General features: G+C 45.0%; 1 protein-coding gene across 32 annotated transcripts in view; it reads left to right on the forward strand.

Moving 5' to 3' along the window:
- SORBS1 (sorbin and SH3 domain containing 1) overlaps positions 1 to 27,083 on the forward strand; it is a 794,498-nt gene that overhangs the window by 568,747 nt on the left and 198,668 nt on the right. For 30 of the 32 annotated variants that reach the window (XM_069240476.1, XM_069240479.1, XM_069240480.1 and 27 more), the window contains 2 exons: positions 5,993 to 6,107; positions 9,493 to 9,576. In XM_069240476.1, coding sequence (XP_069096577.1) covers positions 5,993 to 6,107; positions 9,493 to 9,576 — 199 coding nt within the window. The remainder of the gene's footprint in view (positions 1 to 5,992; positions 6,108 to 9,492; positions 9,577 to 27,083) is intronic. The other 2 variants (XM_069240462.1, XM_069240473.1) reach the window with 1 other exon arrangement.

Below are 27,083 nucleotides of genomic sequence, written 5' to 3' on the forward strand. Positions count from 1 at the left end.
TTGTACACCGGGTATACAGTAATTCATTTGGTGAAATATATAGAGTGAAAAATAGATATCAAGGAAACCTTTGTATTTCCAAAATGGACACAAGATAAGGTGTTGAGAAGCAGTGGTTATTTGCACATCTCCGAATTCCGGGATCCCCATACTAGCATGTGAATTACAGGGCATTTCTCAAACAGGCGTGTTTTTTACACACTGTCTTACAATTGGAAGGAAAAAAATGTAGAGAAAGACAAGGGACAAAAACACGTGTTCTTCTATTCTGTTTTCCCCTAAGTCTCCAGATAAAAAAGGTACCTCACTTGTGTGGGTAGGCCTAGTGCCCGCAACAGGAAACGCAACATGGACACATCACATTTTTACATTGAAATCTGACGTGTTTTTTGGAAAGTGCCTTGCTGTGGATTTTGGCCTCTAGCTCAGCTGGCACCTAAGGAAACCTACCAAATCTGTGCATTTATGAAAAATAGACACCTAGGGGAATCCAGGATGGGGTGACTTGTGGGGCTCCCACGAGGTTCTATTACCCAGAATCCTTGGCAAACTTCAAAATTTGGCAAAAAACAAACACTTTTTCTTCATATTTCATTGCTGCAAAGTTCTGGAATCTGAGAGAAGCCACAAGCTTCCTTCCACCCAGCAATACCCCAAGTATCCTGATAAAAATGGTATCTCACTTGTGTGGGTAGGCCTAGTGCCCGCGACAGGAAATGCCCCAAAACACAAAGTGGACACTACACATTTTCCCCCCAAAAAAACTGACCTGTTTTTTTGCAAAATGCCTAGCTTTGGATTTTGGCCTCTAACTCAGCGGCACCTAGGAAAACCTAGCAAACCTATACATTTTTTTTTAAACTAAACAACTAGAGGAATTCAGAATGGGGTAACTCGTGGGAATCTCACTAGGTTCTGTTACCAAGAACCCTTTGCAAACCTCAAAATGTGGCCAAAAAACACTTTTTCCTCACATTTCGGTGATGTAAAGTTCTGGAATCTGAGAGGAACCACAGATATCCTTCCACCCAGCAATTCCCCAAGTCTCTCGATAAAAATGGTACCTCGCTTTTGTTGGTATGCCCAGTGCCCGTGACCGGAAATGCCCCAAAACACAACAAGGACACATCAATTGTTTCTTATGAAAACTGACCTGTTTTTTGCAAAGTGCCTAGCTGTAGATTTTGGCCTCTAGCTCATCCGGCACTGAGGAACACCTAGCACACCAGGACATTTTTGAAAACTAGACACCTATGGGAACCCAGGATGGGGTAACTTGTGGCGCTCTCACCAGATTCTGTTACCCAGAATCCTTTGCAAACCTCAGAATTTGGCACTAAAAAAAACACTTTTTCCTCACATTTCGGTGATAGAAAGTTCTGGAATCTGAAAGGAGCGACAAATGTCCTTCCGCCCAGCTTTCCCCCAAGTCTCACAATAAAAATGGTAGCTCACTTGCATTGGTTAGCCTTGTGCCTAGCTGTGGTTTTTGGCCTCTTGCTCATCCGGCACCTAGGAAAACCTAGCAAACCTGGACATTTATGAAATCTAGACACCTATGGGAACCCAGGATGGGGTAACTTGTGGCGCTCTCACTAGGTTCTGTTACCCAGAATCCTTTGCAAACCTCAAATTTTAGCAAAAAAACACTTTTTTTCCCCTCACATATTGGTGCTGCAAAATTCTGGAATCTGAGGGGAGCCACAAACTTCCTTCTAGCCTCCATTTCCCCATATCTCCTGATAAAAATGGTCCCTCACTTGTGTGGGTATGCCTAGTGCCCGCAACAGGAAATGCCCCAAAGCACTACGTGGACACATCAAAATTATCAATTACAAAATGACCTGCCTTTGCATGGGGGGGCACCTGCGCTTTTGGTCCTTGGCTCAGCAGCCATCTAGAGAAGCCTACCAAACCCAGACATTTCTGAAAACTAGGCACCCAAGGGAATCCAAGGAGGTATGACTTGCGTGGATCTCCCAGTGTTTTCTTACCCCAAATCCTTAGCAAACCTCAAATTTAGCTAACAAATCACATTTCCCCACATTTCTGTGTGGGATCACTGCACCGGCACAAATTTCCTACCACCAAACATTCCCCTCAGTCTCCCGATAAAAATGGTACCTCACTTGTGTAGGTGGGCCAAGTGCCTGTGACAAGGAAGAGCCAAAATCATGTCGAAATTGAGGGGCAACTAAAGCGGGTTCAAAAGGGCAGTTTGAAAAAGTTCTTAGGCTGACAAGTGGGGCAGAATTTTTAGCGGTATAGATGCGACAACGATGGGTGGTAGGAATTTTGTAGATTCAGGAAAGTTCCATCATAAAAATGTGGGGAAAATGTGTGATTTCAGGCAAAGTTGGAGGTTTGCAGGGCATTGTGGGTGAGAAAATGGTGCGGGTGCATGTGAAGCACACCACCCTGGGCTCACCCAGATGTTTAGTTTTCAGATGTGTCTAGGTCTTGGTAGATTTTTCTACATGGTCCGTCCCAAAGTCCAAAAAGCGCAGCCCTCACCATTTCAAGTGGGACGATTTTGAAGTTAGCCAAGCTCTCATGGTCTAAATGTAAAATCAGAACCCAAAATAATCACGTCCTCTTGCTTGTCATTGGGATAAGATCTTTTAGTGTGCGGGAGAGCTGAAAGACTGTTACCCCCTTCATTTGGGGTGGGGGCATAACCATGGCCATACTGGTTGGTTGCCACCACCTCCCTATTTTTTATATTTTTTTATTCCCTGGCATCTAGTAGGCTTCCCCCCCCGCCCCCCCCCCCTCCTTCTCCCCAAGGGAGTGGATCAGGGCAATTGCCCTATCTGCCCACCGGTGGGCAGAATAACTTTGTCCCTATTTATTTGGGGTGGGGGTATGGCCATACCCCCACCCTCTTCTTTTGAAAAACAAATCTTCCCTGGTGTCTAGTGGGCTTTCTGCCCCCCTTGGGGGCAGATGGTCCTTGCAAAAATAGGCACAACGGAGGCAAAAATGGCCAACAGCATTGTGCCCCCATGGGGGCTGCCCCCCCCCCAAACAAAACACACACATGCACCAATCCCTGGTGCCTAAGTGGTTTCTGCCCCCTGCTGGGGCAGTTGGGCGTAATAGAAATAGGCCGATCTGCTCCCAAGGGGGGTAGGAATATCCTAAAATAAATTTGCCCCCCAGGGGAGCGACCCTTGCCTAAGGGGTCGCTCTTCATCTGTGAAAAATAAAGAATCCTTGGTGCCTAGTGGTTTCTGCTGCCCTTGGGGGCAGATCGTCCTAATTAAAATAGACTGCTCTGCCCCCAAAGGGGGCAGAAATGGCCTAAAATAAATTTGCCCCCCAGGGGAGTGACCCTTGCCTATGGGGTTGCTTCCCTTAGGAAATTATAGAAAAGAAAATCCCTGGTGTCTAGTGGTTTCTGCCCCTCTTGGTGGCAGACTGGCCTAATAAAAATAGGCCGATCTGCCCCCAAGGGGGGCAGAAATTGCCTAAAACATAATTGCTCCCCTGGGGAGTGAACCTTGCCCAAGGGATCGCTCCCCTTATTGATAAACAAAAAAAAACTCTCTGTTGTCTAGTGGGCATTTCTGCAGCATGATCGCCATGCGATCATGGTGCAGAAATGCTCAGGGAGACAAGAAAGGAAAGGAAAAGCATTTCCTTTCCTTTCATGCCTCTCCGTTCTCCCCCACCCACCGATCGGAAGAGAAATGAAAGCATTTCTCTTCCGATCATGCTGGAAGCTGAGCTTCCACTCTCTCCAGGAAGACTATGAATCGTACGTTGTTACACCTTGTACAATTTCCAGCAATATCCACCCTCCAAAGTAGATCTTTAGTAATTGCTGTTATTGTTCTCAAGTGTTTCCCCTGGGAGTGAGTGGTATGATCTAGTTCTGAGATTCCATCTTCTGTTGCCGTCCCTCTATCTGCAACATTCCACAGATTTTATGTCAGCAGTGAGATTTCTTCTGCTACTTTCCCCACTAGTTGCTAGGGCTAGCCTGGGTTGTTGGATTGCTGCCATTAATCCTGCATTGTCCAGCAGTGTAGTTACTGTGTCTTCTGAAGTGGGCACCTCCATAACCTTACTATATCTATCAACCCCTATCTGAGGGGTTTGGGGTCCTTGGCCATGTTGTAGTTGGTAATCAGGGTGATCCCGCCTGCCCCCTCCATTCACCACCACCCGCACTCAAAAATGATGTAGGATTGGGGGCCACTCCAGGACTTCAGCACTGGTACATTTAGTTCCATAATGGTATGATGGCAGGATGGAGAGGGCTCTCAGATTAAACTGTCTGTCGCTGTCTGGCATCCAGGACTATACACTCCCCTGACATCCCTAGGCCTCCAGAGATGTCGCCTGCTGGATTAGGTATGTTCACTTCCTCTGGGCAGAGCCTCCTCAGTTCTAATTGCCCTTAATGTCCAGCGCAAGCTCCAATACGCAGGGGCACTCCTCTCAAGCAGGGGGCCCGCTAAATCAAGTCTGGTTGAGTGCGAGTTCCAGAGTGTTACTGTACCTCATGGCAGGGCCCAAGCGGTAAGCAGGGGCAAAAAGGGGGGCGGGGGGCTGACACCGGTCAGATTGGACCCCCTAAAGATGTCTCATAGTTTCAGTAATGTGGCCCCCTTCTCTTTTGGGCAGCGTCTGTTAGAAGACGCCACTTCAGGGCAAGGTCCCTTCACTCCAGGGACTCATAAAGGATCCAGGGGCCCCGCCTCCATGGCCCCTTTTTGCCAATGGGGGAAGAAAAAGTAGTGAGGGTGGATCCCTCATCAGGGCCCTCCTAGTTAGGCTCCCACGCCTGGGCCTCTGTTGAGAAAGGTCTCTAGAGATCGGTCTCAGTCACATCCACCACTCAGGCTCTGTGTCATCGAGAGGCCCCAGAGGTCCCAACACTAACCCCATTCTTCAGGGCCCAGACTGGAATTCCCGCTCACCCAGTCCCAGTCCCGTTGTGGCAGCGTCCAGCCAAGCATGGTCTCCATATCATATGTTGCATATCTGAGATCACCGAGTTTGCATTTGTCGCGCTCCAGCGTATTCCCTCCTGCTGCGCTGCAAATCTGCGCGGGTGGGCGTCGGCTTGCTGTCCCACTCCCCTACTGCTCCCGACCGGTCCGAAGAAACACAGGGGCTCCTCAGGCTTCAGTCCGCCGGATTTGCTTTGCTTCCTGACGTCCCCAGGCCAGTCAATGTTGATTCAGGAGCTTACAGCTGGACGCCGGCTCAGGCGAACGCCATCTTCTTCAGGCTACGTTGTGTCGGGTTGATTTTCGCCTCTCATTTCAGAGCCTTTCGAGGACCCTTGATTCGTCTCCCCAGTGCAGGTTCCCACCCTGGAGTGAAATAGGCAAAAATTATGGGACTATTGGTAGGTATGACGTTTTCTTTAGCAGAGCTGTAAATGTTACCAAAGTGTAAAACTAACAAACCGACTGCAACGCGAGTGCTGCTCCAACTGGTACAATAAATCACACAGTACCTTAACACAGACCATACAAGACGTCTACTACGTACATTAATGTGTTTCGGAGTGTTCTCGTTATACTTTTACTCTGTTATGTATGATCTGTTGTGGTGTGTCTTCACCTGACTTTGGGCTGGTTTTACTGTTACAGATGAATTGTTCTTTTTTCAGGCTAGTGAGCGTTACATTGCATCACTGTTAATTCATATTGCATTATTTATTTAAAATTAATAGTGCATCTATCAAAATAATTTACCTTAAAACATTGAGTTATGCTAAAATATTATGTTTAAATTAAAATTCGTTAATAGATATTAAAAGATCATCCTCCCACGGCCATAAAGGTTGCACCACGTGCAATGTAGTAAACAGGCTTGTCATCGGGAGCATTGGAAATGTTTCATTCTCCTGCGCACTAGATTAAAGTATGTCCTGATTAAATGAGGATTAACATGGGCGGGCCATGGCCAAAAACAGCGCTCCTGTTTCCATGGTAACAAAGGAATTGATGTTTAATTGGTTTCTCATCCTCAGGAATGACTGGGAGCCCCCGGATAAAAAGGTGGACACTAGGAAATACCGTGCAGAGCCCAAAAGCATATATGAATATGAACCGGGGAAATCCTCGGCGCTGACCAATGAAAACATGGTACGTCCTGTTCTCTCGTCGTCATTGAATTGTCTCGTTCATTTAATGCGTCTCCCGTCACGCCAGAGTCTGCCTTTTGTATTGGAACCTGTTTGCTACGTATGCAGTCTGTTTAACTTCAGAGAAACCCTAAAAGTAACAGCTCTGGACGATAAAGATTAGCAGCTGTTTTACTCCTGTGTGTACGTTTATACTGTCATTTTTGGAACCACCTACTTGTATTTGGTTTGCTGTCATCTTATTTTCATACTGTTGTGTCAAGCAGACCGTGAAATTGTGCGTTTTAGCGGAAGCTGCTTTTCGCTCACGTACATATTTCTTTCGTCAGCATTTGTGTGCGATCGTAAACAGCGAGGCTATAGTGGCGATTAACAGAAAACTAAGGGCAAATATTCTGCAGTTGGAATAATGTGGTTATGCCAGAATTGCAGGATGTTATAGCGTACTTTGTCGTGTGATGAGATGTGTAGAAATTAGAATGAACACTAAATTGACATTTACGAGGTCACATTTGCCCAAACTCATTTTGTAGAAGCTGAAAAATATTTTGTGCTTAAACTTCTTAACCTTTCTTTCCAGTGCTATTGTAGGATACATGAATGAGTTTCTGCTTTTAGCTGATCACACGTCAGAGATGTTTTTTAGGGTTGTGTGCGTTTATGTGAAAATGTTTGCGTCTGTTGAAATTATAAGGCTCAAGAGGAGCATCTGGCTGGCCGTGTGTCGTTCTGAGCAGTGACCGGCTATCCAACTGTCCTAAACATTTTTAGAAAATATAGTTGTCCCCTCGTATACTTTTGGAACATTCTGGGAGTTCTGTGAGACAGCTACAGACTTATTTCACACTGTAGTAAGATGGTGAATACCTTCACATGAAGTCATCATGTGTGTTCTTTGTCCGTGTATTCACAGCTTTACCCTCTGAATGAAAGCACTACAGAACTAATGATGTTGTCATTGTTTCCATTCAGTGGACATGAAGCTGGTTGAAGTCAGTTTAGAGCTTCCGATCAGCTGGAGGCGCGAGAGCTCTGAATAGTAAACGAGTGATTAGATGATGATGCTTGTAGCTGAGATATGTTTTTAACATCTGCAAACAACGACTGCCCTTATATGTTGTTCTTCGGAACTAAAGCAAAGCTATTTTCCTCCGCTGAAAATGAACATTTTGGGTTAAAAAATATTAAAATTTCGGGGGAAAATTATTTTGAAGTCAGCCAAAACAAGTAGCATAAGTAACTGCCATTGTAATTACTGTTGCAGTGCACACGAGTCTGTTATTTTAGATTTGGGTAAGGGATTGAATTTACCGACTAGTTCACTGGGTGTATGTACTTAATATGAGGGTGAGCGTAAACAGCTGCATGCTCCTATTGGTCCCCATAGTGCTTTACACAGCCATGTAGGGGTGGGGTAACTGAGAGGTACACTCTGTCCTCAGGAGGGTTGTCTAAAGGTTTGCCTTGGTAGAGACTGGCTGCTTATGTGCCTGGTGACAAGATGCCCTTAGCAACACCTGCAGAGAGCGGCTCTAGGAAATGGCCTGCCTTGGAAAGGCCCCCCTATGGTGAGACAGAACAGAAAGACATCTCAAGAGATATCCATGTAGCTGCTAGGCCCAGGCTGAGACACGGAGCCTCCTACTCCCCGTCAAGATTTCAAATAACGGAAAGGCCCTAGACTTTGCAGGTGAGCCAGTGCCAAGGACCTCGGGAGGAGACTCCTAACTGCACAGTCACTCTGTGCACCTTTAACATACCAGGTCTGTATACCAGCTTCAGGCAACTGACCTGCTGCACCTATGGGGAGCAGGTCGGTCCTTAACTTTGGGTGGGTGCGGTCTTTAGTCCTGGCACTCTGCCAGATACTAGCCTAGATGTCCAGTTGCTAGGCATCACAAGTGGTGAAAAAGTTTGAAAATGTATCTTTTTGATTTTATTTTAATTCTTCCTTAGATTTCCCCTTAAACTAAGGTCCTTATCCTAATCCCCATACCTGTTTCCTAGCTCTAATCTCAACTTTCACGGACTAAACCAAACATTTTTCTTAAAAAATAAATCTCACCATCTAAGCCCAGAATAAAATCAGAAAGGCTGAGATGAGCGAAAGCGTTGGTAAAAAGCAGCTATGCAATGAAGAGCGGGATCATTGCAAAAGCAAATAACAAGAGGACTAAAATGCCCATTTACATCACGGATAAGTACAGGTACTGTCTTCATAATGGCATACATTTTTGAATTTATGGTATGTTCGGTCTTCGTATTTGTTTAGTATGAGCAGGAAAAAAGGACATTCCCCAACGGTATTGACTAAAACCTGTGAAGGCTTTTGAAAACTAAGGGCTTTATTTAGAGTTTGGTGGTTGAGTTACTCTAGCACAAACTTTACAAATATCCTGCTTGCCATATTCTAAGTGCCAATGGATATAATGCACTTGTAAAACAACAGAGGGGATATCCATCATGGTTTTGACAGAGTAACCCGTCCACCGAACTTTAAATCAGGCCCTAAGAGTCTTTATCCAAAAGTCTGTATTCCTTTTTAAATGCTCCACATTAATGGGCTTCAAGTGGAATTGACGGAAGCCCATGCATACTTTGATAATGAAGCACGGTGGAGTACCAATATGGTACACAATGGAATGCAAATTAAAGCAATGGTCATTATTGATGGTGCTTCTTGGAGAGTGCTAGAGACAGCTCTAAGAAGTATCATATCCTGGTAGAAAAGAGAGGGCTGTTTCTCTTTCAGTCTATGTGTCCTGTCCTTTCTAATATCCCTTCATTCTTCCTGTTTGACTTCCAGCATTTGTTGTGGGCGAACAAACAGTCCTATATGTTGTCTTTGTAGTCACTATGTGAAGATTATTACAAATTGTTTGATTTTCAGAGTGCAGACTTTCTGACCCTACTTATGTTGTGTGGCATGGTGTCTCGCATATTCATGTGCCGTTAGAGATGCAGTGGTACGAAAGATTTGTAAATTTACAAAAGTCAATACCAACCACAAACCCTGGTTGTGTTGTTGATGCTGCTTACCACAGTAATCTCATATACACCGTGTCTCAAATTAAGAGACTAAATATCTCTCAAAATGCTACACATCAGGTCTAGACTCCTCGATTCTCCTCCTATCGACACAATTTTGATAAATAATGTGTCAGCGTGGAGGGATGCCTGAGGTGTGGACATCATTTGTAAGCCTCACAGAATATAGTCATGATGTTGTGGCAGTCCACAAACTGTTGTATATACACAAAACATCTGCACTCACATTTTCCAAACCTGCTTATGACACACCTGCATCTCTAACGCCCCTCTCCTTTGTGATCTGTTCATAATCTTATCCTTCTCTTTCTTACATTTCCCTGTCACCGGTTCTGTAGACTCGTGATATAAGTCCTGAAGAGGTAGATTTAACGAATGAACCTTGGTATAAATTCTTTTCGGAATTGGAGTTTGGGAAACCGGTAAGTTTTATAGCTCCCCTAACAACTACCGTTTGCAGTGTTGTTGCTGTAATTGAAAATACACGTTGCTAAAGTGCATACCTGCTACATTAATCATTTTATCTTTACATTGTAAAGCTTGTAAACTGCTGTACACGTACTTTGCTCCCAATAACTAACACAGTCAAAGCTACACAAAGACCCCATGGTATATACTCCATCACACATGTTGAGTTCAGTCACAGGCAGGCGGGAGAACTGGGCCTGTCAAAAGCAATTCTATGGTGAGTATTCAGACACAGGTAGTACATGGTGTATAACTGGATTCAATGATGCTGGAAATAGATCTTCAATTGTAAGTTCAGGGCATAGCTGTAATGCAAATTAGCACCCAAGATGGAACTCTTGGTGCTGGCCAGAAAATCACAATGCTTGGTTTGCGGGCTACAGCTGTTGTTACAGGTCCACAAAGGGAGCATTCCGCCAGCTTTCAATATCCCTCCTGTGTGCCGTGGGCCATGAGAGCGCTATGGAAGCAGGAGCTGCCTCTTACTTAGAGTAATTGATAACAAGGAGTCCAGTCTCCTGTGGCCCTCCTTCAGTCTCTTCAGAAGGAGTCTGTTCACACATGGCTGTCTGTGCTCCTCTCTTTGATTTTGCAGTGAGTGAAGCGCAATCAACCAAAAGAAAAAGACGAGAAAAGGTTTGGTAATATTTTTATTTGGAATTAGGGATTTTCATATTGAGTGCAAGAAAAAGTAATTGAGTGGAAGAAGCACTGCGCCTCTAGTGGTGCCTTTTTAGTTGTGGACAGACTTTGTAGAATGCTTAGTTGTAGCTGTAATTGCTCTGAGAAAATAGAACATGGAGTTTGAGATGTGGCTGAACACCCGTCTAACCTCCGTGTTCTGAAGGCTTAATAGAACTAATACCTACATACAATTTAATATTCAATGACTGATGTGCACTGACTTGAATGCCATTAGCGTTAGAACATCAATATGTGCTCTTTTATGATGCAAAGCAATGCCACGTAGAGTGTTGTCAGCTGGTGTGGCTTACAGAACTTTCCGCATAAATATCTTTGTCTCCAACGATTTGTTGGATGAAAGAAGGATACAGAGGCTGATTATCAGCCCTCTACTTGGTATCCATGTCCCTTATTCATGTCTTTGCTCTTGCTTCCTGTTGCACTCTCCACCTGGTTGTGATCAAAGGGATGCTTACAGCAGAGTGAGACTTTGAGGAATGTCGACCTCGATCACTGGTGGATGTTGGTGCCAGTCCGGGCAGGGCTTAGGCTGATCTGCAGTTTTCAAAAGATCCACTTGAAAACATCAGGACTTTGGATATTTTTTAAACCTTTGGCCTTGGAAAATTAAGTGCACACTTGTGAGTGGTAGTTAAGAACTCCTAGATGTTCCAACTAGTACAAGAAAGTTCCCTGAGCCCTTGGAGTTGGAAGCTCTGCTGTGCTTCACACTGCTACGGGTGCCTCACAATTCTCCCAATGTTGCTGGGTCCATTAACTGCCACCAGCATTTGTTCCATGTTTTTTATTGGGAGGAAATTATCACACCACTCTTCTTACATATTGTACAGAAGGCTCCTTTATTTACAGCTGGCAAGTAGAGTACCTGCCTCTGTAGCTGAGCCGCACAAGCTGCCTTTTCAAGTACAACATTTTTTAAACCAACCTGCCTCCCCTAAGTAATTTCTACCCCAAAACATACCACCCAAAAAACATCTGAACGGCACAGAACCTTTGAAATGCCATGAGTCCTTAAGGTCCTCGCACCGGAACCCACATTAACCATCTCGCCGACCCTGCCCACTCTTGAAACAGCCTCTTGTTCTTGCCCCAAATTTTGGCACCATTTTACTTTCTTTGCTCTTACACCCCCTATTTTTCCCTCTATCACCCAAATAGTTTGCCTTTCTCTGTGCGCCTTTAATCAATAACAATATACAACAATAACAGCACCACAACAATAAAGCACCCATTTCCAACCCCAACAACATGTACCAGGGTGAGCAGTTGGCATCAGCTTGGCGATCAGCACAAAAGAACATGCGCTGATGGTATGTAGGAGGCCCTGTGGCTACCACGTCATCAAGTGCTCTGCCTGCCCACACTTTAGGACCTGATTGGAAGAAAATTATGACACCACTCGGCTTGCCTTGAGTACAGAAAGCTACTTTATTCACAACTAGCAAGCAGAGTACCTAGCCCTTCAGCTGAGCTGGAGAAGCTACCTAGTTAACTGGGCCCTCAAAAGGTATTACCCCAACCACCCTCCCTTAAGTAACTCCTACTACCAGCATCATTCCCTCCAAACACTTCTGAAATGCACACAACCTTTGAAACGCCATGAGTTCTTGTGGTCCTCGCACCGGAACCCTCATTAACTATCTTGTTGAGCCTACCTGATCTTGGACTAGGCCCTCATCCATGCTGTAAATCTTGACCCCATTTTTCTATGCTCGTTCTTACACCCCTGTCTTTCCACCAGTCAGCTGAACAGTTTTCCTTCCTCTGCCACCAAAAAGACCTATCTTCGAGGTGTCATTTATGTCACCCCCACGCAGAGCTTTTCACGGTCTTTCATCCTCCATTTTTGTGACCTTGTAAACCCTCCTAAATACAGTTTATTGCTCTGCTCAAACAAGGGTACCCCATTATGCATGAAAAAATGTGGGGACTCAAAAATAATGCTCTGATTTACTATCAACTGCACCCCCTCACCATGCAGAAACAGTCATCACTCAGTTCAGTTCCTTTTGGCTCTGTTTATTGCAGCCACTGCTGCATACCCCTCCACACCCTTCTTGACAACAGTCTAGTTCATAAAACATCTGTTGTAACCAAGCTACCCTTCAGCATTTCCAAGACCCACTTCATGACTTAAGTAAATCCAGCTCAGTGGATTTTATCTTATCATTCTCCCCTAGATGAATTCCTAAAACATCGGACTCGCCCCTGTTAGCTTTGTACTCCCTCTAGACTGGCACCATTTTTCCCCAACGCATCCCACCAAGGCCAAAAGAGTGCACCATTGCATCATCCTAATTTGCCTCTCAGCCTGTACTCAAGCCTGTTTCACCAAGAAGGGCCCACAGAGCCATATATCCCTCCAGTGGGACTTCGCAAAAGGCGCATTTGCCAATAAAGCAAACAAACCATTAATTTCTTATTGAACATACCTCCACGCACAACTGCTCCACCACCTACCCCAAACCCTTAATTTTGTCTTTCCCCCATCTCAAGCCAGAAAGCTTTCGTCGCTGCCACTATCCAAAATTAGTGAGTACAAAATCCAGTGCCGACAAGCCTGATGCCCGCAAGCATCTTCTCAACACTCTCAGCACTTACCTCCGAGCTTACTGCAGATCGTTTTCATGCAACAAAATAGGGCCCTCACCCAAGCCCCTTAATTCCAAAAAGGCCCACAACTGCAACCGAGGACAAACCCTTGCTTCACTTGAATGGTCAATCTTAGACCTACTCAAACACACTTCAGAACACTTTGTATGCCACACCAGGTCAGCAGCATGATCCCCGAACTTCCTTTCCCTCCGACTAACAAACCCAAAAAGTGCAGAACATGAAACTGAATAGCACTCTGAAGAGTTGCGCCTCCCTGGCAGAAGGTCACGCATCTCTGGCCCTCTCTACTATTGCCCTCAGGATCAGAACTGGACACCCTATACGAGCATTTTGTCATGCAGTTCTGACCAACATTCTAACACTCTTCAACCTAGGTCTCCTCTGCATGGGTCATACCCCTATCACATCTTCTAGTAGAATGGAATACCTGCCAGCTTGCCAACTCTGGTAATCACAGATAAACCTGTTTCTGTTTGACCCAAATAAATTCCAGCATGTCCTTGCATCTCAGCCATAACCCCATCCTCTCACCACCACTCCGTCTGGCACCTGCTGCTGTGAACTCCCTCCAGCGCTGTCGGTAAATCTAGGTTGTAGACTCCGCCAGCGAATATTCCACTAGTATGTATGCTTTCGTAGCCTGATAGCCCACAGACCTTCTGAAAAATGAAGACCTTCCTTTGTAGGAACTTGTGGCTAAATCACAGAACGTCTCTCACTTTGAACGAGGAAGTGCATCAACCACTCCATTGTCCAGACCTACAATGTGGTTAGTCCGAAACAAGATGTTTTTCTGCAAGCATAGCATAAATAATTCTCTCAGAATCTTCAACACCGAAGCATAAGAAGCAGTCATCCTGTTCAGTGCCTGCACCACTAATGCAGTGTCAAACACAAATGTTACCCTCCTGTTCCACAAATCATCACCCCACAAATGCTCCACCACCAGCAACAGAAATAATAAAAAAAAAGGCAGTACTGTTGCTCTTGACCTCCTACGATTGGGGCTAACTCTACATGCACCAACACCGCTCCCAGAAGGCCCCCACATCTCCCCCTCCAGAAGTATCCCAATCCATATCATTAGGGCATTTTGCAGTCACATGGTCCCTCTATTATAACTCACCAAAGAATGCTTCCAAACCGACAAGTCATCCTTTGCTCGGCTCAAGAAACTTATTATGTGGTGTGGCTTTACTGGCGCCACATTACCAAGGCAGTGTTTCTACAAAAAGGATGGCTGAGGGCCAAAACTCCGACATGCAAACTTCAAATGACCCTACACCTTTTGCATCAGTCATGGGTCATACTTCCCTATCTGCAGTAGCTCGTCAATTAAACCATTCAGCACCTTCAACTCGTCACTTGGAAGCCCCAATTCATCACTGAGTCCAACTCAATTGCCAAAGGTTTGCGAGTAGTTGCTGGTCCCTCTGTTTTTTTGGCTGCCAGTGACACACCACAATAGTCCACGGCCACCGCAAAGGTCTCCATTAATCTTGCACACCATCTCTTGCTCTCCCTACTGGCAAGCAATCTTGCAAGTAATAAAGAGTCAGCTGTGGTGCTGCTACTGTGTGAACCACCCATTTCAGGAAAGTGCTACATTTTTTATATAATGCGCACACAACCAAACATCTCATAGTCATGCACAAAGTAAACCCCTGGAACTGTATTCCCAACAAGTGTAAATATTCGGTGTACTTGCAGAAGGTAAGAAGCTGATTTAATATCCACCTTGCCCACTTCCACCTAGCTCTTCCGGTGTCTATGCTGTCATATGGTAGTGAACAATGACATCATTCACAGATCCCCCTTCAGGCCATAACAGATGATGTATCAGCCTGAACTGCCCCGAAACCTTCTTTGCCCCACCCCAACCATGGACACCATTAAGTTCCTCAACTGAGGAATCGGATGTTGCCCTGACATCCTACCCTGAGTCAATTCTTTCACAGCTTCTCCCATGCTGGTTCCTCCATTGCTTTGCAGGACTTCATATTGTTCGCTTGTTGACCTACTCTGGGACTCGTGTAAGGTATGCAAAAACCAAAATGAGAACCCTCCCACAAGAAAGCCGCCATTGCTCTATCAGGGTATCCCTTCAACAATGGTAGCATTGCCTCTGATTTAACCGGAATATCCACCCTTTGCCCACACTCCTTTGCCACCCCTTTCCCTCTGCAGCCTTTCCTGCCAGGGTCAGGTTGCCTCAATCTGCACTATAAAAAGAATAGATGATGGAAGGAATGCTGAACAATGCGAACATTCACCCCACTCATAAAGATCTGGGTTTAATCCATGGTTTTTGTGCCCACCACGCCACCCCAATTTGGACTCCGCCATAAGCAAATAGGGGTCAGATATAGCAAAGGGTTTTACCCATTTTGTGTCTATGGGAAAATGTGTTCGTACATATGGCCCTAAGTTTTGACCCTGATCCCCATGGTAACAGCCCAGCCTGAAGTGCCAAGCCAGGTCTTCTCTGGTCCAGAAACAAGAATCCTGGGACCGGTTGCAGGGTATCAACCTTCATCAGCCATGCTAGCTTGAGTCCAGTGGCACAGTGAGCACGGGACCCACATCTGGGGATACCCTTCCCACTTAGGGCGACAAAAGCAAGAAGAACAGATGATGGATGTAATGCTGAACAATGCAAACATTCATCCCCAGTTACAAAGATCTAGGTTTAATCCATCATTTTTATGCCCGGCACACCATGTTTTCACTGGTGTGGTGCTCTTTCGTGCCCTGAACTGCTCATCACATCTTACCCATTCCAAGCCACCTGAACTGATGCTAGCTATCCTAATGACATCCATGTACTTCTTTAAGGCCACACTCTACTTCATAGCCTTTTCACCTAGGATGCTGGCAGAAATAGTGAACGCCTCCATCCAGAGATTAGTGTTAGTGGCCACGCTCGTCCTCTTAGCTCCCCCCTCCCCCCCCCTTCCTCTGCTTCTGAGACTTATTTGCTCACAATCCTCCTATGCAGCAATTTAAACAAATTAATATACTCATTTGCTCAACTCTTATCCTTGTTCGTCTGGATTTAATGACCCCCTAAGAGGTCACCGATGTCCACATAGAACAATACCACATCACTACCCTCATTGTGGTTTCAGGCCCCACGGAGTCCCCCACTAGATTATCCTCTGCCATTTTATTCTCCCCCAGCTGCCTCAGCCTGTGCCCCACTCAACCCTGCTGTTGAGATCTTCCCCTGCACCACAACACTGACATTCCCTGCACTTGCACCTTGGTTTCCCGCTTCCCCTTTCTGCTGTTCTGCCAAAAACTCTCCCACAATTCCCACAATACTTTCTGTGTCCGCTCGAAATCTCCACAGCCACCAAATCCCCAGACCCGCGATAGCCCAGACTCCTTCTTTATCCCGTCCAGTCACATCATACTCGCATCCTGGCCTCTACCTGGGACTCTAGCTATCTTTTCTCCCTGGTCACTTGCCACCTTCCCAATGCTTATCCGGTCCATACCATTCTCACATGTGCATCTTGCCCTGATGTCCACCTGCCCTGTCTGTATAAGATAAAGAGTGGATCCTATGGGGGAAGTGTAAGCCTCGACATCCGCTGCAATAGTTAAACAAATCCTCTCTAAAGTAGGGTTATGTAAATTAACCTTATTTAAATACTTTTTATTTTTTCACATGCAAAGCGAATTCCTTTTTAACGGATTTATCATCTATCAATCCAACATCACGTAATATCAAAAATTAAAAAATAAAAACAAAAATATATATATATAGGTGCTCGTTTCAAGTGATGTTGCAGTGACGGTAAATAAGTGAGCTTCAAGTGCACCAGTGATATTTATTTACAAATATATACATAACCATGTGACTGTCAAGGTATTTTGAATTCCACATGCAACACACATATCTTGCGCGTCACAAATCTTCCACAAAGAAATTGCAGACAGTCCACATTTAATACTGTTGACGTTTTGACCCCAGAAGTAAGTAAATTACCAACGGGTCATCATCAGGACCAGGAAAGAGTATGCGTAGGATAACCCTGGAAAGAAATTCAACAACGGCTTGGAGGACAATCCAAGGTCCTGTAACACCAAAAGCTCCAAATCACCCTCAGATAGTCTGCCGGTAATTCAAGCCAGAATAAATCTAACTTCCATATCACAATTTCCAGTGCATCTTAAAAGTAGGAAGCTCAACCGTGAAGATTCAGTGATGAAACTCACAATTACATATGAAAAGTCTCTTCGAGAAGGCAGGAATTAATCATGTATCATGGCAAAGCCAGATCGACTTTCTGGTCTTCACCACACTGTCTTCTATCGCGTTAAATGCCCTGCCTGGGCTACCCTCCGCACTGTAAGAAGATTCCCCCTCCACCTGTTTCCTTTCTGGACTATGGCCACTGTTGTCCTGAGCTCGTCCCAGGCGAATCTCCGATCCTTCTGGCTAAATGCTGTAACTTGGAGTGCTAGAGACCTGGTGCTTTAAGTAGGCTGAACCATTACTCTGTGATGTGGTGGGTGGCAGTAAATGCGGATGGCAGTTGATCAGAACTATGGATCTATTTTTTATTTCTTTTATAAAGTAAGTATGACAAGACAGCTAAAGCTGCCTCTAGGCCAGGCCTAAAAACAAAAAAGGAATATACGTAGAGGGAATTTAGCTCTGCAGACTGTAGATGCACAGCATTGAGTGTGGGGCAAAGCAGGGACTGCTGGAGCCTGACAACCACTGCAGTACAGCACAGACTTCCAGAGCGGAGGAGACACTGTAGAAGCATGGCACAGTCTGAGGAACCACGCAGACTCAGCGGAGACCACTGGTGCAGCAAAGGCTACAAGAGCGCATTAGAAACAAGAAGCACAGGAAATCCTATAAGAGCAGAGCAGATTCTGAAAGAGTACTGAACAGAGGAATAGAATATGGCAGTCATGGGAGAGACTAGAGGAACATGACAGAAAATACCACAAAGACAGCACAACAGAGACTAGAATCAGATGAGGTAGTGCAGGAGCACAGCGGATATAGCAGGAACATGGCAAAGACTGCACAAGCGCAGTACAGCATGCTAGAGCACAGCAGAAACGGCAGCAGTACTGCACACCGTGCAGGAGGATAATGGAGACTGCTGGGGTATCATAGAGATTTTAAGAGCACAGATGGCTCCTTCAGAATAGAGAATGTTGGGACCAAACTGCAGAATCTTAGTACAGACTGCAGTACCACAGCACATATTTCTGGAACATAGCAGAGACTGAAGGACCACACTAAAGATAAAGAGCATAGGATATGCTGGATTACATAGAAGAGAACATAGGAGCATATCACATAAAGCACGCACAAAGCACAGACTTTAGTTGCACATTTTAAACTTTGGAGTCATGGCTCAGAGACCTGGCACATACTGCTGGAGTATAACAGAGACTGCAAGAGCACAACACAGACTGCTGAAGAAAAGCAGGAAATGATGAAGCAGAGAGACAGCAGCATGGGCATTACACAGACTGCATGAGCACAGACATCCGAGGCAATGCACAGATTGCAAAACCACATCAGACACTGGAGGATCATAGCATAGACTTCTGGAACATAGCAGAGGCAGCTAGTCCGCAGTAGAGGCTGAATGATCATGATCACATCACAGACTGTTGGAGCACACGTTGAACAAAAGGGGCACAGCATATACTTGCTGGCGCACTGCAGAGATGGCTGGAGCCCCCAAAAAACTGATGCAATACAGTAGAAACTACAGCAGCATGGCACACTCTTCAGGAGACATAGGGGATGGATAGCACACATGTAGGATTGGAGGAGCACAGGACAGCTATCTGAAGCAAAGCGGAGACTGCAGGAGCAGAGGCTGCTGGGGTACAACAGAGACTGTATGACTACGATCCAGACACAAAAGCACAGTAGAGAATATTGAGACCAGATTGCAGAAGCAATTCGCAAGTACAGATCTCTGGAGCATCAGAGACTGCAGGAGCACACCAAAGACCAGGGGCATAAGAGATACTGTGTTACTGCTGGGGTACGGCAAAGACTGCTACAAAACTGCACAGACTGCTGGAGTACAGCAGAAGCCATTAAAGTGTAACACAAACACCATTAGTATAGAACAGAATAATCTGCTCGGGTGTGGCACAGACTGCCAAACCACACCAGGCTTCAGGAGCACAACATAGACAGCTGGACTACAGCAAAGAGTGCTGAAACACAGCATGGAATGACAGCACAATAGAGATCTCAGGGAAACTGCAAGGAACAGGAGCACAGAAGATGCTGCAGCACCAAGGCAGGGATAATAGGAGCACAAAATGCAAGAGCCCCTTCTATTGAGCTGGTACTTACCACTTACAGAGTAGTGATCCCTCCTCAAACCCTATATGGGACTGAGGTTCTAAGCAAGGGATCCAAGCCAGACTGGGAGAAGTTGGAAGGCAAATGCCTGAAAAATATTTCAGGACTTCCCACTAGAACTATAGTATGAGCAGTTAAAGTAGAGACAAGGTTGAATTCTTGGAATAGTATTTCGGCCACACAGGGGGTGTTACTTTGACATGAGCAATTAATAGATGGTAAGTAAAAAGTGTCACCATTCCGTACTCAGGAAATATGTAAGATCGAACTGTGCTGGACCAGAAACATAAGGAACACTCTTCATAGTTTGCGCACATTTTAAACATAAAAAATTAATCCAGGCTTAGAGATTTTAAGTTATTGTAGGAAAGTGGAGTATTATGTGGTGTGGGGGGTTAGTCCTCGCCATATAATACTCTCACAATACCCCACAGATGGTCTTTAGATTCACACTAGTAAAACATTAGCTCAGTCCTGGTAGTGTGGCAAAGAGCAGTCAGGCTTTACTTAGAGGAACATGTGTTAAGCATTTCACAGCTCAAAATTGGACAATAAGTAATTGACACGACTTAAAAGAAATCCAACAGCAATTTTTAAAAATAGAGCTTATTTTTATATAAATGTAGACACAAAAACAAACAGTATAAGTTCAGGAGAATCAGAGATATTTATTTTAAAAGGAATCAAAAATCACTCCAGAAATGGCATTTAAACGTTGCATTGAAGTCAATAGGAAAATGTCATATGTTGCGAAAATGCACTTAAAGGTTTAATTGCATGGAACCCTTGAGAGGTTAAGCCAGAGCAACCCTGGGGCCAGATCACAACAGTCAGAGCAGTTTTACTTGGCCTGTGGAGTCTGGATGAAGAGTTATCCTGGCTGTCCATGGTGCTGAACAGGACTTGCGTTGAAGTTAATGGCAGGGATGCCACTGGTGAAAAATGACCACTGGGGGTTGAGCTGCTGTGAACCCTTGCAGGGTTAAGCTAGTGCAGACCCTGGGACCAGGCCACAACAGTCAGTTAACTTTGACCAGGTCCATGGAGTCCGCATGCAGAGTTGTCCTGGCTGTTTGTGGTGCTGAACGGGGCTCACACTAGTGCTGACTTCATCACTGGCACAACAGTGCGGACAAAGGGATGCAAAATCTCAGCTGGTGCAGATGTTAGATGCAGGTTGCATGCTGTGCCCTGCACCTGTAGTGTTGAGTGAAGGGGTTAGTTACTGGGCTGGCAACCAACAAGCCTTGGCAGCAGTAAAGGTGCTGGAATCTTTTGGGAAGTTACCAGGGCCTAAGGGAATGAGGTAGTGGCCTAAAACTTGGAGAGAGGCTGGACTACACTCCTAGGGGACACTGGACTGCCTGTTTTTCGACGATCTCACGGCAGGCCCAATGGCCGGTTAAACTTAAGATTCAGCTGGAGAGTGAAGGCTCTTTTGGCTTCCACAGATGACCCTCTGGGTAGGAGTGATGAGTTTCAACAAAGGTCAAAGGTCGATCACACAGTTCCCAGTCTGTTGCCTCAGGGACAGTGCTTCCCTCTTTGGAGCAGTGGGCAGAGTCCGGTTGCTGGTGATGCAGGACTTCTTCTTGTCCTTTGAAGATGGTCAGTCAGATCTTAGGTTCTTGTGTCAGGGGTGTCCTTTAAGTACTGAATTTAGGGGAATTAGGGGTGTAGAGACTAGTGGCCAATGGTCAGCTAGCTTGTGCAGCTAATCTGCCCCTGAGGTGACCAGTTTCGGGGGGACAGGTCACCTTTAGCTACCCAGAACCCTCTATTCTGCCACTTCTAAGCTGACAGAAACTAAAATTTAGTGCACAGACCGGGCTGCTCACCCTAGAGGTGTGGTCAGCCCGCTAGTGGTGTGCACAGTCCTGCATACGTAATTTCCAGCCTCTCCACGAGCAAATATGCCTTGGGGGGGGCTGTTTCCTCTTTGGAGGACAGCGCTAATGGCTAGCAGGGGCGGTGCAGCCTTTGAAGCTCACCCCCAAGAGGTCTCTATTCACTAACCTGGCTGCAGGGTCGGAGGTGTGACTTCCTGTCCCCCCAGCCCTTTGTTCTGACAGTTTACTCATGCAGAAATGACGGAAAGATTTCTTTTATGATGATAGGAATTGTGGGTGTGGATTGAAGGTGTGCTGTACAAGTGTACACATTTGAATGGATTGAGTTTACTTTTTAGGAATAAGGCACCCTTTTTTAAGACCTGTTTTTTTACATATGGAATAAAGGCTACAGGGTAGACGCAATAAGATTTTTGTATGATATGCACTTTTTAGATGTAACATGTGCAGTGGATAGGTGTTCACTGTGGCAATATATATCGATTTTATATAATTGTATTCGACATTATGTCATTTTACCTGTTTTATTGTCAAATGTGATGTTTAATATTTTATAGTTTGGTAGACTATTGTCTAAATAAACATATATTTACTACAAGAGCACAACACAGACTGCTGGTTCACAGTTGAGATTTTTGGAGCACAGCATAGACAGCAAAATCACAGTAGAGACTGCTGGGGCATAGCAAAACATGCTGGCAACAAAGCACAGCAGAGACTGAGGTGCCACAGCATAAACTACTGAGTGGCAACAAAAACTGAAAGAGCACAGCAGAGACTAGGAGCACAGGAGATGATGCAGGAGCATGGTGGAGACTGCAGAAGGACAGGATAGATGATAGGGCCATTACATAGATTGCTGGAGCCTAAAAAGGACAGGCTCTTGTGGCACACCTGAGGCTACAAGGGCAAAGCACATAGGATATGGCTATTAAATAGACTGCAGGAGCCTAAAAGAGTTAGACTGGTGAAGCACAGCAGAATCTGCAGGGGCATAGCACAAACTGCTGGAAAAAAGGGAGATTGCAGAAACTCAATACAGACTGACAGAATATATCAAAGAACTGCAGATTAAACATGTCAGATTTGTGCTACTTTGGGAAGAAGAGAGGCTGTGGCGACTGAATTCCCCTTCTTACTATGATAAACAAGGTCAACCATTTCTGGTGCCTGAAGTTGCAGAATTCCTTGGGATACTTGATTCACCTTAATCATGAGCGGCTTCCAGTGGCCATTTTACTCACCGATGTCACCACTGCAGGGATGATGGTCTGAGTTTCACATGCCTACTATTTTTTTAAGATTTGACAGGGCTAATGTCAAGGATTCCATGGCCTTTTTAACTGCCAGTGTGAGCCCCTATAAGTTACGATAACTACTTGGGGTTAGCCTCTTAAAGATGTGATGTACTATCCCTGTTTGCAAACCAAAGAGGTGCAAATTGCACACCCTAATGTGCAATGACACTTGTAAACTAATATTCACATTGCAAATGTTCCATTCATAATGTGTCACAACACAGCCTGCCTAATGAATATTAACAAGCAGATTGCATTTTGCGACCCTCTTATTAGTAACTCCGAATACAGGGCTGGTGGCCTGCAATGGAACAGCTGACTCTTATCCATGCATTTGCTTTCCCAAACAAAAAACTGTTTTTTTTTAATAGCCCATGCCATTTAAAGAAACAGAAGCTGTTTTATGAGAAAATAATGTTTCCTGTTTAGGAGCACCTAATAGGATCAGTAAGTGGTCCCTGGGAAGCCATCCTATACAAATGAGTTACTCTTCCAACTTGAGAGATGGTAATTTACAATGAACTATGACAGCGATTGAGATCACAATCCATTGATACATTCCTTTACGACTTAAAAAGAGGATGGGAATGCCTTTTGTGACCCCATGCTGTTTGTGACTCAGAAAGGGCAGTGAAAGACGAGCTCTGGAAGTTCCTGAATAGCTCCATCACCGTAACAACCTTCCTGGATGTCTGGAAACACTCTGAAGTGAGGCCCCTCCTGGAAAAACCATCCACCAGCACCGCCGAACTGAAGAACTACCAGCCCATTTCTCTGCTTCCCTATCCAGCAAAAGTCCACGAGAAAGCGATCAACCAGCAATTCACCAAACACCTAGAAGACCACAACCTCCTGGAAACCTCCCAATCTGGATTTTGAGCCAACCACAGCACCGAGGCAGCCCTGATTGCAGCTACAAATGACATAAGCGCTCTCCTGGACCATGTGGAAACAGCAGCCCTCATACTCCTGGACCTTTTTAGCCACATTTGACACAGTCTCCCACCCCATCCTGATCAACAGACTCTACCACATTAGGATTCAAGGAAACACCCTCAAATGGATCACCTCATACCTCCCCAGCAGAACCCAAAGGATATGTCTCCCACTGTTCACCTCTGAGCCCAAGAAAATCATCTGTGGTGTCCCCCAAGAATTGTCCCTCAATCTGACCCCCTTCAATGCCTACATGACCCCCCTGGCCGTCACCATCAGATCACACAGACTCAACATCATTTCCTACTCTGAAGACACACAGCTAGCTTATCTTCTCACTGTCCAAAGATCCCTCCACCACAAAAGTTAACTTGTACAGATCCATAATGAACGTAGCAGACTGGGTGAAGGACAACTCTCTCAAACTCAACACCAAAAAAATTAAAGTCCTCATCTTTGAGAGCAACACCTCGCCATGGACTGATACATGGTGGTCCGCATAGCTCGGCACCCCACCATACCCCGCCTCAACAGACCACACCCGCAACCTCAGCATCATCGTGGCTAACAAGCTATCCATGAAAAAAAAAAACAACGCAGCCTCATCCGTCTGCATCCATACCCTTCACATGCTCCGCAAAATCTTCAGGTGGTTCCCAGCAAACGCCAGAAGGACCGTCTTGCAGGCCCTCATCACCAGCAGACTGGACTACATAAAAACTCTCTAAGTAGGACTCACAGCATGCCTCCTGAAGAGACTCCAAACAATACAGAACTCAGTGCAAGACTCATACCCGACCTCCCCAGAAGAACCCACATCACACCCCATCTCAAGAAACTACACTAGCTCCCGATTCAGAACAGATGCCCGTTCAAGATGCTAGCTCACGCCTATAAGGCCCTGCACAACGAAGGACCAGCATATATCAACACACGTCTGACCTTCGACCAACTGACCAGAGACCTCCGATCAGCTTCTCTCTCCCTCACAGACACCTCACGGATCCCTCGCAGACACCCCACGGATCCATTGAGCCAACAGCGGGGACGCTCCTTCTCGGCACCTGGCAGCCAAGACTTGGAACAACCTCCCCCCTGGAACTCAGAACTGCACTAATCACTTCAGCAATTCAGAAGAGAACTAAAGACCTGAATGTTCAAATGGTCATACTTCCAGGCAGCAGCATACAGCTCCAGGGTCTTAAGACCCTCACGGGTGATTTGCCGCACCCTATAAATGTTTGATTGATTGAAAGCCTTTTTTCAAGTTGAAAAGAATATTCCCTTTTGCGAAAGGGATTTGGTACATGGTGAAAAGGGTTATTGTTGCGCAGCCGAATCCAGAACTTTTGCAACCACAAATATTATTGTATGAGTCTTCAAGCTCTTTATTTGAATCAGTAAAGACACTTCCTCTGCTTGTCTTGTGTCAAACACAAAGACACACACATAAACTAGCCCATCGGTTACCAAGCACTTTAACTAATAAAAAGTCAGATCCATTGACCTTTTCTTTGCTTCTTTGTGGAATGAATGTTGTATTCCACAGACAGGTGATTACAATCTTGACATAATCAGAAGCCAAAGTTCTTAAGACAAATAACCTTGGAAAGGAGTTCTGTACTGATGAGCATGTTGATTCACGGAGTTAGTCCGTTTTTTAAGAAGGATAGGATAATTAGAGCTTTGTTCAGTTAAATTAGTTCAGTGGCCACAGATATGAGGTCATCATGAAAAGTTGAAGAGCATTTTCCACTTCAGTGTTTGGAATTGTACATGCAGCACTTCACCCACACAAAGACATTATTCATAGTCACGCATCAGTGGCATTTCAGAAAGATTGAGGTCACCCATGTCAGTGAAATGGTTTGACATTGCTGTAATTCTCTTCTTACTCTTTTTCCGCTGGACTAACCCGGTTGGATCATCTATCCCTACTTTCTTCCAATAGCGCTGGGGCATGTCTCACTGTATAAGAACTCAGCCGGAGAGGAGTCAAGGTTATTGTAAGCCCTGGTTAGGGTGTTCATGGCAAATCATGTTTTATGAGGATCTACAAACTACATTTAAGTTACTTGTCTATTGGTGCCTTAGGAGCAAACAAAAGCATGATGTAGTCGTATCATTTTGAGCTGAATCTCTTCACTGGCCATACAGTTATTTTGGGATGTACCCCAATCTTTATCAATCACTCTTTAGTATATAACCATTACATTAATGGAGTGCCAAATGGATTGAAGTAGCAGAGACTATACTTTGCACTCTCACATTAAATTTGATACCAGACTCCTGATCAACTTAATGAATTTACTTTTTACAAGTGGTTGCCTTCATACACTCTGCTATAGGTTTCTCATTCTCTCCAGTAATTGCAGTGAATAGAAGGAATAAACATGCTTGCTGAAATGCTGCATTTTGATGTTACTTCATAGTTAGTTCTTGTTTAGTGGCACTTTGACATAACTAAAGGAAACGTATGGCATTACTGTTTTGTTAGTGGGTGTAAGATGTTCAAGTAGGTTTACTTTTTGTTTACACATTATGAATGCCACAGTACAGACAACAATAAACTGATTATTTTTCATGATAAAATGTGGAGAAACGACCTGCAGATACTGAGGTGCCACTAACTGCCCAGTTTCAAGAGGGGAAGTCAAGAGGTTACTTTGGTTTGTTCTCTAGTAGTACGACCCTTAAACCCACAAGTTAAGTTTATAGTTCAAGTAAGTCTGGAATGCAAACACCTAACTTCATTAGCATTTTTTTTTGTATTAGACCATATGACTATTAAAGACAGTAATCATAGTCATTTTGTTGTTTTTTATTGGAGCAGGGATGGTGGATCTGGTAGATACAGGGATTTTGCTCCTGATCCTGTGTGCATACATAGAGAAGGCCTTTTGCCATATTTTTTAATTGTTGCAGTTTTTTACCTCCAGTCTCATTGTGCCCTCACGGCAGGTGTGCTGAGAACCACCGTAAATAGTGAGCTTGTCAGCCATATATGTGGAGGCATTGGTCGCAATTATTTTGTACATGATGCAGCTGATTTTCGAGGATGGTGCAGGCCAGAAAGAGAGCCAAAGGCATTCCGCCAGTATGGAGCTGTTGTTGTCATGTTTCTTCATGCCCAGGATGAGAAGTGGTGTAGCACATTGGATTCCCTAAAGGGGGAGAATGTGCAGTCTCTAAGGCAGTGGGAGAGGGTATTGCCACCATGCAAATGCAAGAGTATGAGGGCTTATAAAGTAGTTCTGAAGTTGCTTTCTCAAAAGAATGTTTTTTTGTTTATTTACTAGACAGAGCTGCTACCTGACCATGTTTGTTTTCTTGATAAATACGAGGAATTCAGCATTGGTGGGGTTGAGCTCCGGGTACGTGCTGGACATCCAGGTCTGGATAAGGTGCAGGCAGTGCTTAAAGTGTAGGATGCCCACAGAAAAGTAGAATTGCTTATTGTCAGCATACTGGTGAATTTTAATGCTGTTATTGCTGAATAGACCCCAAAGGGCCTCCTTGTAGAGACTGAAGATGATGGTGTCAATATGGAAAATCAATCTTCTGGGACCTGAATGTGAATAATTGAATGGTCTGATGTCAGGTGAATAAGTAGGAGGAGAAACACACCATTGAATTCCATTCAGGGCATCAGGGTGTGGATATGGATGGGTTGAAGGTGTCTCAGACCTCTAGCA

The sequence above is a fragment of the Pleurodeles waltl genome, chromosome 6 (genome assembly GCF_031143425.1).
Source record: "Pleurodeles waltl isolate 20211129_DDA chromosome 6, aPleWal1.hap1.20221129, whole genome shotgun sequence".
NCBI lineage: Eukaryota > Metazoa > Chordata > Amphibia > Caudata > Salamandridae > Pleurodeles > Pleurodeles waltl.